The following is a 15,583-nucleotide window of genomic DNA, read 5'->3' on the forward strand; positions in this document are numbered from 1 at the left end:
GATCCTAAGGCAACTCACTCTGATGCTCATAAAAATAAAATTAGCTTAGTCCATATCTCAGCATTCTCATATTCAAGATTGGCCAGCAGCTCTGAAAGGAAACCTCAAGTGGAGAAAGACAGTCTCAGCATTCTTGGCTCCAGTGATACAGAAATTCATAAAGGAAAACTGGGTAAATTATTTCTACCTGGTTCGTATTTAGTATTGCTTTTGTCTTTACGAAAACAGATACTGTCTTTGAGTACACAAATAGGCCAGGTAACATTCTTTTATATTTCAATGGTTTCTGCCTTCAGAGGAACATCAATCTCCTTTTACTTACTGCTTCGAAACATAACAAATACTCTAAAGGTTTATAAAGGAACACACAGAGCTCTGAGTACATCTCCTGTTTCTGGAATCAGTTAGCAGAGGCTAATGGTACTGAAGACCTCATGCCCTCCCGACCACTAAGACAGATGGATTGATGACAATGGGATCACAAAAAGTAAACCAAAATCTTTTTTCTTCCTGTCAAAATATAAAAGTACCTTCAAGTTCACCAATCTTCTTAGCAAATACTTTCAACTGTTTCTTTAACTTGCGAACAGTTTTGTCTTGCTTTTCAAGCTGCTCCATTAAATCCTGTAAATTAAAATGAGAGAAAGATTAAGATATGAGAAAGTGCCATAACGTGTGACAGAGACAAAATCAGTGCTGTTAGAATTACAAGGCGGTGAGGAAAGCTGAACAGTGGTGCCATCCTCTGGCTGAGGTTTGCAAGCTGGAACGCTGCCTATAACACAAGCCAAATATCGCAAATATTATTAAGTTACGTGTAGCATGACAAAGGCAAAGCTCTCAGGCAGGTATATTCTGCAGACACTCAGAACTAGGTCAGCTCTTATGGCAGAAGACATTTTGCTGCAAACACATCTCCCTAATGCTTCCTCCCTGCTCTTCCAAATGCCTCATGGAAATAATTTTCTTTATTATTTAACAGCTAGGCTGTATTTCTGCATCATTTATTCATGCCTTCAGGACTGACTCGTTATTCAGACCTATCCATTTTATAAGACTACGAGAGAGAGATCTGCAGAAAGACTGTAACTTGCACTCAAATTTACCAAAATCATCAAACATCCAAACATACATCATTACTTGTGATTCTCTTCCATCTCCCTTGCTGTCATCACATTTCCTTAGACAGAAACTGGGGTCTTACATCTTTTTGTTCTGTACCTGAACAACACCTAGCATCTAAAAGTCCTAATCCTGCAAGAAAGCTGTATTTTCCTTTCAAAGAAGCACTCCCCAGAAATCTATCTTGGAATAATTCTGTGACCTATGGTAGTGCATTCATGAAGTAATCATGTAATTAAAAAAGGGGAAGTCTTTCTAAAGGAAGCAAAACCTCAAGCTCAAAAAAACTGAAAGCCATTCCAGGTTAAGGGTTTGAAGCAGCTTGAAAGAAAAATGCTTAACATAAGAGACTATGAGCTCCTTGCATCAAAAGCATCATCTGGGAAACTACACCTTTCCTAAAAGTACTGAAAAATATTAGTGCAGCATTGGCAACAAATTTGAATTAGGCACAAAATTGCTCTCAATGACGTAGTAAAGAGTTTACAACCTAATATAATATACTGGAGCAGTAAGATATTAGGACTGTTGAAAGAACAGAATCAAGCCCATGCTTCATCTTCAAAGTAGTGTTCAATATTACAACAGAAATCCTGTTAATAACACAATATACTTATCATCAGGTATAATAATTTCTACTGAAATTAATAATAAAAAAATAGATGACTGTTTTGAAAATGTCAGCAAAGGGATATGATTTCTGAACAACAAATATGTGAGGAGGAAAAAAATTCTTTCTATGGTTCCTCTAAACAAATGGAACAGATTTCACATCTCATTAAGATTTGGAATCTCATAAATTATATTCTTTCAAGATTACATAGGGTGCTATCTCAATTTGTTATCTTTAATTATTATGGAAATATAGTATTATTTCCAATGTTATCCTTCAGACTTTGCATTTTTGAAAAATATTAAAAGGTTATGTATTTTGATTCTGATAGATTTATGCATTCCAGATATCAGCACTGTAAAGAGATCTATGAACAAATTCAGGCTAAGACTGGACTATTCACAATTGCAGGCATTATTCACCTTCGTAAGTATCTGCATGATCAGGCCTCTATTTTGCTGAACTGAATTTAAATGTATCAAAGTTTCAAAGCAAAGAGTGGTTCTGAAAATTGAGCATCTTTTGCATCATGTACCTCTTTTTCAGGGCAGTATTAAGTAGTATTCAAAAAGAAACTGCTTTGGTCACAGTGCAAGACTTATATTAGTAACAAAACTGTGCATCAAAAAGAGACACAGATGACACAGAGGACACTAAGACTAACAAAAAAAGCAGTGAGGGAAGTAATTGGCATCGTGAAGCTCTCTGCAGGGGATTTCCTTTGAAAGGGAGAAAGGAAGGCAGCCTGCTTTTCAATTAGTGCTCCAGAAATAGCGAACGAGACAACAGAGAAACAGGATTCACGTGATCTACATACAATCATCCGTTTGTAAAGTGAAATCCGGTACGATTGATACTTCTTGGGATCATCTGCATACAACTCCTCATAAAACTGTAAAAATAGGTACAGGATAGTTTTTCTCCTGCCTTTGAGACACTGATATTGCAGTAAGCACTATATAAATGAAATCAGATTAAAACAAGATCAAGAATCTCTAATTTTTAGGTAGTCTAGTCCTTAGGTGCGGTGCTCACTCCAGCCTCTCCCTGTGAGAGGCTGAAGTAGATGAGTTGCAGAACAGTCAGATCTTTTAAAAATGGGCAGCTCTAATACTGTGAAAGCCTGGAATATAACCTTTGTGAGAAGTGGACAGGACATTTTCTTATGCTAATCAAGATGGGATTGCAGTGAATACTGCAATTCTAATATCACATCTGGAAAGCCTGTAAATTATTTCCACTCTAGGGCTAGGAGTGGAAAAGAAGCATATTCCCGACTTGGAGTGGACTTGCAATACTCAAACATCAGAAGTGAAATACTAAGGAATGAGACTATATTTAACAAGTAAAATTACATTCACTGTATTTGAAAATAAAGAGGGCTCCTCTGGGATGTAATTACATGACTGTGTGTTGTCTTGGGAACACAGAATGTGATGAGTAGGTCTGCTGGGGGGAAAAAAAGGCTAAAAATCATAACATATGATTAAGCAGCAGGAGGGAGCTGTCAGAGACGGAAACATTTGCCATTCACCTTTGCCAGTGGGAGACAGCTGCTGCTGAGGCAAACTTACAATACACTTTGAATCAGTTTTCCAAGATCTGTTTACTGAATTATCTGATGCTGTCCTCAAAACCTTTGGTACGAAGACAAGAGCCCAACAATGATAACTTCTGTAACATACATAAGCAGGAGAGACTACACCTTGGCTTGTTTAGAGGAAGCAATGACACTCGGAGCTAGGATTTTTCTTCCTAAGTAGCACGATTCCCTTTACCAATAAATAGTGATAAGCCAATGATATTCCAACATGGGCCTCTTTGGAAAGTTTCCCCAGAATTGAACTAGCCTGCACATGATGAACATACTCCTTTGCAGGAAAAGGTAAGGACTTTGACCCCATCTTTCCTTCATACAAAAATGTTGTGCAGTAAACAAGGAATACCAATTATTAGCTAAGTGACTTCTAACCAAGTTTCTTTTTCTGGAACTATTTCTTTCTTCAAAATGTACTGAATAGCTGGAGCTCATAACACAGTGGATCATCTGTGTAGCTTCAGGCAGGGAGGAGGGAAATGGGAAGAAAAGTGACATTAAATAATTGAAGAACTACATCAGAGTTTTTCCACAAAATAAACAAACTAATATATTTCAGCGTAAACACCACTACTTGGCACTAATATTTTTTATGAGTTCCCTGGATATCAATCATTCTATTTAGCAATGATTAAGCTCATCAGTTGAAAGCTGGCATCCACAAGCTTTCTCCATGCCACAAACTTCGAAAAAATTCCCTGAAACATTATTACTTCGTCAGCAATCATAAGTCTCTCTCTCCCATTAGCTTACCTACAAAAAAACCACTGCACTCATGCAATTTTTTGCAGGAGGTTGCCATCTGAAAATTGATAAGAACTCACAGGCGCAGCAAGTCTGTAAGTCCCCTAGCCTGCTCCTGCAGCATCATTTCCCTTACCAAGTTCTCATTAGTCAGCCGGGTGATCTCATGCTGTAGACTGGCTTCAATGCGGGCCTCTGGAGGCAGCTGCAGATTCTGTGCTAGGAGCTGCTGCTGGCGATTGTTTTCTTCCTTCAGACTTTGGATCTCACCTCGCAGCGATTCCAGTTCATTCTCGTGGCTCTTCTTCTGCGACTGAAGCTGAGACTCCAGCAGCCTAAAGAAGTTGAGCAACAGTTGCGTGAACACACTTAGAAAGTTACATCCCCGACTCTCAGAGGGAGTGTAAAGCTTTAGCTGCTGCTCAGGAACAATTAGCCATGGCTTGCAAAGGAAAATGAAAAAGGCAGAGTACTCTTTAAACCCTTCAGTATGCCTTCTAATTAAATTAAGCTTCCATGATCAAAAAGTGGAAAGAAACTAATTGTGACACTGCTTTGCATTTCCTTTGTGATTGAACACATACTGCGTATGGTGCCACTGTTTTGTCACTGCTTTTAAAGGGGCTTTAAAGAGGTTTTACCTCTAACCAAGAAGACAGTGTGTTCGCTTAAGCTAGGACCCTGCAATATTAACAAAGAAAAATCTTCTTAGAGTTAACTCTGTTCAGTCAGAAATCATTTTAATTGCAAATGCACACAAATAATCTTTATTTTTACATTAAAACCAACATTTTGCAGAGGGTTGTCATTAGTGCACAAAAGGTTAACAACAGAACCAAACTCAGGACTGGGATCCGGGAGCTCTATTGTATCCTCACCACTGACTCGCTCTTTCCCCTTGGGCACATCACGTCTCAAATTCTTCTCATGTGAAATGGGGATAACACGTACCAGCCTCCTCCTGAGCAGCGCTGTGGGGATCTACCCCTGCTTGCAAGGCACTGTCCAAGTGCTCTGACTCATCATTTCGTACATACACACACAGGAAATGACATTACCAGTGACTACTAGTGTTCAATTAGACAATCTTTGAGGGTTTAAATATGCATAAGGCAGGCACATTTATTAGTAACTAGACTGATCAAGCACGCAAGGGCAAATAGTCATTTACCTGCATTGCTCTGCCATTTAATGTAAAGCTTCTTGTCTCTACAGTGCTAGGACAAGAAACAAGAGGCGCAGGGCAAACACTCACATCCTGCTCTGCAGAACACTTGCTCTAAGTTAGAGCTTCACAGGCTTACAAAACAATGTTAGGTGTAGACTTTGTTAGCACAAGAAAAGGAAAGACTGTAGTTAGTAGCATTCATTGCAAAATACCTCCTTCTGTAGTTACTACTACCAAATGTATATATTGAAGAAGATCAGCACTGCTGATCTATTGAATTAGTTGCCAGTGCAGGACTAGGAACCATTTTGGAAGTCTGGGACACACGTATGGATACGGAGCCCAGATGTGCACACAGAGCCAGAACTGCATTTCCTAACAAGTGAATCTCGCCCATTACATGACCAGCATGCAGTCTTTGCAGAGACTGCAGTGATTGCACTGAGGCTTGAACAGCACCACGATGAACTAAAGATTACTTCTGTTTGTTGGTTATTTTGTGTCTTACATTTTGCATCTTGCACAGAGAGACGTGGGAGAAGAATGTTCAATTTACTGAACTTGAATCGCAACAAGGAGAGTAGGACTCCTAACTATTTGAAAGTTAAGAGTACGCTGAAGCTACTCAAACAGTAGTATTATTACCAAAATGATTGTACTTCTTGAGGCTGAAAAACTGTAAGGGACATTAATTTTGATACACAACGTAAAGACAGACAAATAATACACGGCTACAAATCTTTTCCAGTTGTGGAGCTTCTGGTATTTTACAGTCTATTTTTGTGCAAGTATTCTTATGAATTATGTATTAGTTGTTGCCGCCATCTTAACTTTAAATGATAAGACTTGACAAGTAGAAAGGTTTGGGGACTAAGTTTGAGGAAACTCTTTAATTTGTAAAATTTGTGATAAATTTTTTTCTAGCTGTTAAAGCAATAGAAATACTGTAGCTAAAGCAAACCCATAGCAAGGGGCACAGTTAGCTAGAAAAGAAGATGCAAATGAAGAAAAAAAAAACATTCTGAGAAGTCTGGTAACCTGTTGGCTTGTTTTAACCCTTCATAAACCAGCCAAAGTTCTCCGTCCTCATTCAGCATATGATAGTCCTGGGGAGATTGCCTTTCAAGAAAAGTTTTTAAAAAAATACAAGAGAGATATGTGATGGTGATGAGATGACATGTTAAGGACGTTACACACTAAATTACAGTTACTATAAAAGAGAAACAAACAATGCTTTAAAACAACTTAGCAAATTACTTCTCTTGTTTATACATATTTCTTCTTAATGATGAAATTCAGTTCTCGGTGTTAGCCCCAACAGTTACAGCATTTCATGCTGTTACAATAAATGTATTATGACAGACTACTGTGACAACTGCTGGACAACAGGTAAAAAAACAGCATGGAGAATGGCACCCAGTTTGAGCAATGTAGCAATTAAAGGCTAAGAAGATGTAAATCCAGGAAGCTTGATTTTCCATTTCCCCATTGTTTCCTAATCCTTTCAAATACTGCATACAGCAATTTTACTAATCAAATCAAATTATAACCCCAACTACAAGTGTTCTCTAAGTATCTAGACTTACATGGATGCGACTTACTGAATATGATATACACAGTGTGTCACAGCAGACCACAACTGATCATAGATTAAATAAAGAAAACTTGTACCTGTTTGTTTCCTTCAGTCCAATATATGCCTGTGCTATTTCTCCTTTGTCCTTCATCTTTTGTACATCCTCCAAGAGGATTGTAGAATCTGTCATGGTGTTCTGGAAAAAGAATGATGATTTCCAGGGTAAATTTAACAATGTAATTGTTCTTTGAATCCATGTTTTCGTCACTTTATCCACGTGGAACACCAATCCTTGAGTAGCCACATTAAAATTAGTGTGGGTACCTGAGCAGGAGGTTGGTCCATAATTTCTATGTCCATCTGGTGTATCTTTTAAAATGAATGCATGCAACATGGTCAAATATCAGTCTGTCTAATAAGCGGGTACACGTGTTAACCTCGTTTCATTTGTTCATCATGTAAAAGGAACAAAACAAATTTCATGAAATGATGAATTCGCATTTTATTTCAAATTACCAGGAACAGCTGCTAATATTGAAACTGAAGAAGCATAATTTTGCAAGCTTAATTCTCTTAATATTTCTTAAACATGGCATTACATGTAGTCTTTCAAATCTCATAAATAAGGTCTATTCCTCACTTCATGTATTTTAAGCACTCTGGCAAAGCAGGAAATAATTTACAAGGGCTTGAGATTTTTTAAGTTGGATATCATCATAATACCATTTTGTTTCAGTTTTGAATGTTTACTATAGCACTTTTGCTTTTTCTTCAGTAAAACTTAAAATACTTAACAGATGTTTACAGTCACTTTGGCCAGTCTGATCTCAGTCATTGCTGTGGAATAATTACAGTGGAACCACTCTAATAAACATAAGAGATGGAATTCTGACTCTTCTTTTTGACTTTCAAAATAATCAAATGCTATTTTCCTGAGTAAAATTTTGCAAAGTATTTACAATAACAACTTTGTGGACATAAATTTTGGATCGTAGGTTTCTATGCCTAGTATGATTCATGTTATCTAATATGAAAACCAATAAAATATATAAGCTCCTCAAAGAATTATTCCCAACATCCTATGAGATCTTTGTGATTTTTCGACTATTATTTTATTACACAGTAAAACTGTGGTATCTCACCTGCCAATCTATCAAGCTTTAGCAGTCTGAACATATTTATTATTTTTGTGCTGATGGAAAGAAATGCTAATTACTCTTCTATCTTCAAGAATACCCTACCTGCTGTAGTTGTAATATTGGAATTAACAGCGTTCATTTAGAGTCAGTTCATTTTCTCATACTCCTAAATACTACATGTTCAACTACATTTTCTAATCAAATATTCAGCAATTCCTATCTACAAATCACAACATGAGTCCTGAATGTTTGTTGCATGCTGAGGATAACAAACACCATAAAGTAAGGTAGTTCTTCATACCACAGACTTTTTTTTGTGAAATTTATGGATTTTGCAAGTTAATAGAGATCTGATTCCTGAATCAGTGCTGCTCTTACTCTCCTAACACACTCAGCAAGATACATTGATTGACCTGACTAGACCAGTTCCCGAGTCTTTCTTTTCATGTTCAGATTACTATAAACGAACAGTTCAAAATTGTTAAATCTGCTTGTTTTGAAATAACTTGTTCCCTTGTGCAGAGCGGGAAGATGGGGACATGAGGGATATAGGATAATGAGAAAGGTTTTTCAATTAACAGCAAAGTAAAATGCAAGAACAACTTCAAATACATGTAGGTTACTTATGAGAGGCAGAGAAATGACAGCACAAGTCCTGTTGAGGGGTTTTTCAGCATTTAAGAGTTCTGGTTTATAACTGTAGAGGAAAATGCGTACCTTATCCTCCTGGCAATCAAATTGGTAGGCAAGAAAGAAGAAAAGCAAATCATTAAAAAAAAAAATCTGTCTGTGCTGCAGCTGTCCAACCTAAGAAGCAGAAGCTACCTGCAAACTGGCTGTTAGCCATCCCACAGGTCACCTTTTTATTTCCCTCATACTCATAACTGCTGTAGAAACAACACTTGTATCCCACTATTGCTGAGAGTACGTTATTCAAGGATTTACTATTCAAGTATTTATTTACAATGTTCTAAATATTACAGAAAAATGAGTTTTGTTTTCTTTATAATTAATCATTTAAAACAAGATATGTACACCTTCATGCATCATAGACTTTCAATTTATTTAGGACAAATATAAACATAACTTTACAGCAGCAAAGGAAAGATGACATATCTGTTCATTCCTTGCTGCAGTTATGAAACACTAGATAGCTCAGTTCAGTGGAAATGACTAGTTCCTGGATTTACGTGATACCTTTTCAGGTTGAATGACTCTTATTTTCAAAGCTATTACGTCCCTAAGTATCTCACCAGAATTAGAGCTTTTTAGAAGATATGCATTTCAGTGGTTGTAAACTACTCTTCTCAACAAAACCACATAGCACCTATCAAGCAATAATACGGAATTTATCTATCTTCATAGATCATCTTTATGAAATGTTATTTATTTGCAATCATCTATGGCCCCACATAGATTTAGAAGAAATTGTTCCTTGTACCTCCTACTGAACTATGAATTAAAAAGAATTCCTGAGAACTATTGTAAATTTTCCAGTCAAACTACATACTCACTAGAGAAATGATACTGCTCCAAATGAGAATTATTTCTGCATTGTTAAGGAGTCTGGGGCCAGACCATTGGTATCTGCCAGCCTGGTGTGATCAGTACGATATATTTACACGAATGCTGGTAGACAAACCCAAAATTGATTTATTAATAGAATCTCCCAATTCGGACTGCTGCAATTTGTGCACTAACAATGGATCAATGAATTACACTTAGAAAGGCTTTCAAACCTAGACCATTTTATTCTGCCTTTTCAAGCACACCATTAAATTAAATAAAGCACGTCAGTGATGCAATGTAACTTTACTACACAGTGCATCTGCTGACTAGTATTTACCTTGGGTTGAATAGCCTCTTTCTGGCTAACAAGCTGAGACCTCAGGATGAGGACTTCTTCCTTGCGTACTTCAAGCTCTTCACTTACTGAAGTCAGCTGATCCAGGAGGACTCTATATGCAGGGGCACCAGGAGCAGTTACCTCTGGAGATCGCGTTTCTGTGAGGGCTTTCTGCAGCTCATTCAATTCATTCTTCAGTTTTTTATTCTCAGATTCAAGTTCTTGACGCTGCAAGAAATAGGGACAATTCCATCACCCAGCAGCATTCCAACATGCCTATAAACCACAGGTACAAAACTATGGGTAGAAATGGTAAAAACGATGAGTAACTGCAACAAATCAATCAATCTCTCCCGTATCCCTGGCCTCTTGACTACGGTGAATAGTGCCTGGGAGGATTTCACTAATAGGGCTAACCTTTTGTTTGAAGTGCAAAATCAGAACACATATACACGAATCATACAGATTTGATGGGAAAAAAATTACCAATCTTTTTTTCCTCTTATTTTCCCCTTAACAAAAAAAATAAAGTTCATAACGAATACTGGTCAGCAGGCTAGAAGATTCTGCATCATTCAGTGATACTAGGAAATATTTTCAGTTTTAGTGGTTTAAGGTTTTAATTTAAATAATTTGTTTGGAAAAGAGGGCTACATTTATCACTGTATTTTTGCTCAAATTAACTTGCAAGCTGTACTAAGTGTTTCAACAGAGAACTCCCCCTGTTTTAGGGGATCTTTTGTTCTGCAGCCCCAGCCACACATTCCTCACCTCTAAAAGGACAAACCTACAACAAAATGATTGCTGGGGAATTATTGCTAGTTTTTCCAGGTAATATTCTGAAACGTTGGTGGCAATATTCTCACTAGAAAATAACAGAAACCTCCTTTTTAGAATTACCTTGAGCGACTCATACTCCAGCTCTGCACCTCTCATTGGAGGCCTTTCCTCCTCCTGTGAAAGAATACAGACAAGTGTGAAAAATGAAAATCCAATCCTTTATATTCTTTAATTTAGTTGAGGCAGGAAAAGGAAAGGGAGTTGAAATTATTTTCCTACAAAACTGGAAAACACTCATTCTGGTACTGCTGAGTGCTTTAGTTTGAATATTGGCATTGTCTCTTTTCATTTACTTATGAATTTATGACACATAATTGGTTAATATAAATAAAATCATGTACAAATCACACTACTGGTAATGAAACAGAGCAGGATGAATGCCGGGATGCTCAAGAAATTCACTGGTGGAAGAGCAATAAGAAACAATTGCCAAAATTGGTTTCATATTTTTATAAGTACTTAAGGAGACCAAATCAGAGGAGAATTTCAAATAAAATCTGCTAAACATGTCTAATCCCAGCGCTTTGGCTCTGCATCCTGGTTGAAACTTATTCTGTCTAAAATTAACCATTATTCATTCTCCCCATCATTGAAGTAGAATTTCTATATTGCTATTCCTTAATAAAAACAGTCTTTTTTTTTTTTTACGTAAAGTCCCAAGTGCTTTTTGTTCCTGTTAACTTCCGTCAGAGGATCTCAAGGACCTTGGAAAACTAAATAACCAGTCCCTAGTACTAAGCACCAGGCATAAAACTTGTTGTTAAATAAAGCAAGTACTAGAGGAAGGTAAGGATTTAGTAAAAGCCAGTCAGCATTCACACAACTACTATTTCACAAAAGGGAATACTCTGGCGTCAGCATTTGATCAGCTAGAAGGAGTCCACCTTAGCTTTAGCACGGAGAGCCTGTTCTTCCTTTCTGTCCAGCTCATCCTGCAGGGATTGCTTTTCTTGCTCCAGCTCCGTAACCCGTTTCTGCAGCTTGAGGAACAGAGACATATCCAATGGTGCCTTTTTCTCACTTGGTTCCTGCTTTAGAAAGAACAGAAGGAAGTCAAGAAGTATTCCCCTTCCATATCACAAGGAAGCACTACAGTGAGTAAGGACGGGAAACAGACTGGGGAAAGACAGAAACGCAGAAATGTCACTTGATTCTGAGAGCTGACTATTGGCATCTAAAATATTTCATCAGCTGTCAAACGCAAAAAAGGATCTACTAGTATAAAACTTATCTAAGCCTAAAGCCTAGCAAAAGAAAGCACTAGAGACTACCTAGCAGACAGGAGGTCTATAATTAAGCATACCTTTTATTCTTATTTGTTTGGAGGGGGAAAGGAGAAAAAAAAGTCTGTGGTTAGACTCACCTGGTAACAGCTGTAAATAGAGGCTTTTTTTTTTAAGTTTTAAATTATTTCTACAGTAAGTTCTTCAGCTACAGAGAAATCTCTCTGCTGATTGTAGATTTACAGGTTAATTTAGTGGGATGTGACATAAGTAGGTACCAGAAGATACATTTATGCCTTTTTCCTTTTATTAATTCTAATCATACAGCCTGTTCTGGGCCTAATCCACTAGCTTTCTCACTATTTTCCGGGCAAGGACCAGCATTTGTAATCTGAAGGTGCATCAGAAATTGTCCACCAGCCATTTTGTACTTTATGGAGCAAGAAGATCAAAGCATCTACTATGAAGTGCACCATAAAATTTTGAAGCCTAGGAAAGGAACTAGAAAATTAATATTAATGACTGTAGCAGACAAGGAAGCACAGCCATTTCCACTTCATCTCCTTTTACTGTTGAGAGGAAGAGTCATAAACCACACCAACAGCTCAGGAAAAAGAAAAGAGACTTTGAGTTTTCTGGCTTTACTGGTTCATATTGAGATGGACCCTATTTTTTAATGTGGTTTTGTATCATTAAACTATATTGTTAGTCTAGAGTCAAACTGGAGTTTGAAATCTTAAGGGGTTAAACAAATACAGATTTAATCTTCTCAGTGCTGCCTTTATTCACACTGTTGTGTGAGTTAATTTTTTTCATTTATATTCTAAAACCCCAAACTGGCTCTAGAACAGCAATTCAGTAAATCTACTAGCCAAAGGAAAAGATGACATTTGGCTCGTATGTGAAATCCGATCACATGTAGTTGCACTGTCCTTTTTCTGATTATCCATGAAGGTAGGAGCATCTTTCTTAAACAATTATGCAAGGTGAAAAATGTAAGTGGGAAGGCAAATTATGAAAGAATCCGCATAGAATATCTGTCAGCATCAATGTGTCAGGGTATTTGCATCCATAGTAGAAAATAATTCTCTGCGGAGGCTTTCAAAACCAGTAATGACAGCCTGTAAAAAGCAACTGTGGAGGTAACTAACCTAGACAGAGGGCAAATGGAGTGAGCTGTGCGATGGCTCACAGTTAAGAAGATCTCCAGAACGCACAGAAAAATCTTTGCGTCTGTAAACTGCCAAGGACAGTCAGACCACCAACCTGACAGCTCTCTGCTGTGTTACCAGTCCTGCTTCTTTGGGAGGGGCCAAAAGGGGACGTTATCTTGGAAAATGCTAAGAATGGCTTGGAGTTGCACCACAAATTATTAATTATTATTATTCATTAGCTGAATCAAGAGAGTCATCTTTCTGAAAATTTTTAACTATCCTGAGATTTGTATCACTGCATATGTAAAGGGATAGTACATTCTCGGGAGTTTTATTCGTCTCTATGAAACAGAGGAAAAATAAATCAACATAAGGTTCTCATCCCTAAAAGGGAACTCATTTCATGTAGCTACTAAGAATATGGCTAGCCACCTTGCCACTTTTAACCCTTGAATATACAGTATATAGATTTCTCAGGAAGTCTCACTGGTTTTCTGAATTTCCCACTGAAAAAGTGATTGTGCTTACAAACACTGGCAAGCAAATGTTTTACAGATGCAAATCAATTAGATGGCCAAGTATCTAGTTTACATTTACTGTAATACAGAAGAATTCAAAGCATACTTTCACAAAGTCTTTTTACATACCACAACTAACTAGAGAATGAGCTGTTTTCAAAAAGGAAATGGAAAAAGTTGGATTGAAGCATTAGGTATCTCAATATAAGGATATGGTGTTCACAAGCACACACGAAAAAAAGAGATAGGAATAAATTCAACCATTGATCAGTGGAAAGTTGTGGGGTTTTTTTAACATTACCTCCATCCTCACTGGTAAGTCTTCTGCTTCTGTGATCTCAGAGCTAAAAGTATATTCAGATTCATTGCTACTGTGAGTTGAATCTGTTCTTTTGTGTCCAGGCTTGGGGATGTTCTGGAGTGCAAATGAAACAAAACAATACCACTGTATGGTTTTCCCTGTGACTGTCTCTTCACAGCTTACAATTTAGCTTGTAATATTTGGTGTTATTTCACAGCTATCAAAATTTAGAAGAAAAGATTTTTGATTCTGGTCTCTCACGCCACCTAAAGCCTATGAGATGTAGTTCACAATCAAATCTATGGAGACAGGTCAGATCCCACACCATCAAGGACTGCTGCAGAAAGCAGAATTAAGCAACAATGCAGAATTTTGTGGGAAAGAAAAGCTTGGTTTACAGGAAGCACAGGCAGTAATTCTCTAACTTCCCAGACATTGTATTGAGGAGTATTTTTTCTTCCTGACACATAAAATAGAACTACTTAAAATTTAGCACTGGATGAATGTGGTACAAACAACCCTAGCACATGTGAGTAACTTCAGGGCAAAATAAGGGCGGATGGCACATGCAATACCACTAGAAAAGTCACAGCAGAAATTTAGCCTTCTTCAGAAACGTGAAAATAAAAATAAAATTTAAAAAAAATCAATCACAAATTTTAAATGTATTTGTTTTGGCTGAGTTAATCTAATTAATCAATATTTAAAAGGACAAATTCTCTTTTCAGGTCCAGGTCACCACCACACAGCTGACAGGTCCCACATACTAACTTATACCACTAGATTCTGCCTAAACACATTTGTGAACAGCTTTTGATTTCTCAGATGTTTAGCCACTTACCACCATTAAGTTCATTTCATCCTTGAGATCATCATACCGCTCCTCTAAACGGCTGAACTCATTCAGCAGGTTCTGATACCGTAACCGTTCATCATTCAGATCTAGCTCTAGCTGTTTTGTTTCCTCCACTAGCTTCTTTTCCATCGTTTCTGCCACAGAGAACAGGAATCCGAAGTGAGAACTCCAGTTCTACCTACCATGCAGGGCATCCTTCCTGGACGGCATGTGCCTGCACCAGGAACACAGATGGTGAAACAGTCTGCTGTTTGAAGCTGGTGTGTGGTATTTGTGCTTCTGTAGGCAAACATTAAGCCAAATATATGAAGGACCAAAGCATTATTGTGGTAACTACAGAAGGGTTCACTCAGTCAAGTTAGTTATCCTGCTAATACCTTGCATTAGTAATTCCAAGAGGGAAGAGAAAGAAGGGGCCCTAACCCCGTGCTGCGTTATGCAAAAAGCAAAATGTGAGATGCTTTATGCCTCAAGCACACTGACCCTCCTCATCGCAGCTGCCTCCATCACAGCCTTCACATCTAGTTACAATCCTCTGCTGCTGTCTACGTAGATTAATTGTATTTAATATCAGAGCCTTCTTTTTAAAAGTAAAACGCTTTGTAACAGTCACCCTCACCAAAAAGACCCCAAACCCTTAGGACTTCATGGAAACTCAAACAGTAAATAATTCTGATGCATGTGAGTTCTTAAAACAAAGAAATGAAACCATTAAACTAAAAAGGAATGCAAACTAAGGCAAATTAGCCCAATCTATGCAGTAGAGTGTTGCTTTACAAGGTAACATGAAGTAGAAAACCTGAGTGAAGAGAACAGAGCCAACCTGTTATTTCCCTCGCCTGGTCATGGATGCGGCGGGTCAGCTCCCCCCTTTTTTTTTTTTAGA

At 37.6% G+C, this 15,583-nt stretch overlaps 1 protein-coding gene across 1 annotated transcript in view; it reads right to left on the minus strand.

Moving 5' to 3' along the window:
* Positions 1–530: 530 nt before the first annotated feature.
* MYO5A (myosin VA (heavy chain 12, myoxin)) overlaps positions 531–15,583 on the minus strand; it is a gene marked incomplete at its 3' end in the record, with an annotated part of 74,271 nt that continues 59,218 nt past the window's right edge. Inside the window, 10 exon segments of the mRNA XM_009577166.1 lie at positions 531–624; positions 4,213–4,411; positions 6,916–7,016; positions 8,677–8,685; positions 9,806–10,033; positions 10,706–10,759; positions 11,530–11,673; positions 13,842–13,955; positions 14,683–14,831; positions 15,521–15,583. The exon segment at positions 15,521–15,583 is cut by the window's right edge and continues 70 nt beyond it. Coding sequence (XP_009575461.1) covers positions 531–624; positions 4,213–4,411; positions 6,916–7,016; positions 8,677–8,685; positions 9,806–10,033; positions 10,706–10,759; positions 11,530–11,673; positions 13,842–13,955; positions 14,683–14,831; positions 15,521–15,583 — 1,155 coding nt within the window.

The sequence above is a fragment of the Fulmarus glacialis genome, unplaced genomic scaffold (genome assembly GCF_000690835.1).
Source record: "Fulmarus glacialis isolate BGI_N327 unplaced genomic scaffold, ASM69083v1 scaffold49150, whole genome shotgun sequence".
Classification (NCBI taxonomy): domain Eukaryota; kingdom Metazoa; phylum Chordata; class Aves; order Procellariiformes; family Procellariidae; genus Fulmarus; species Fulmarus glacialis.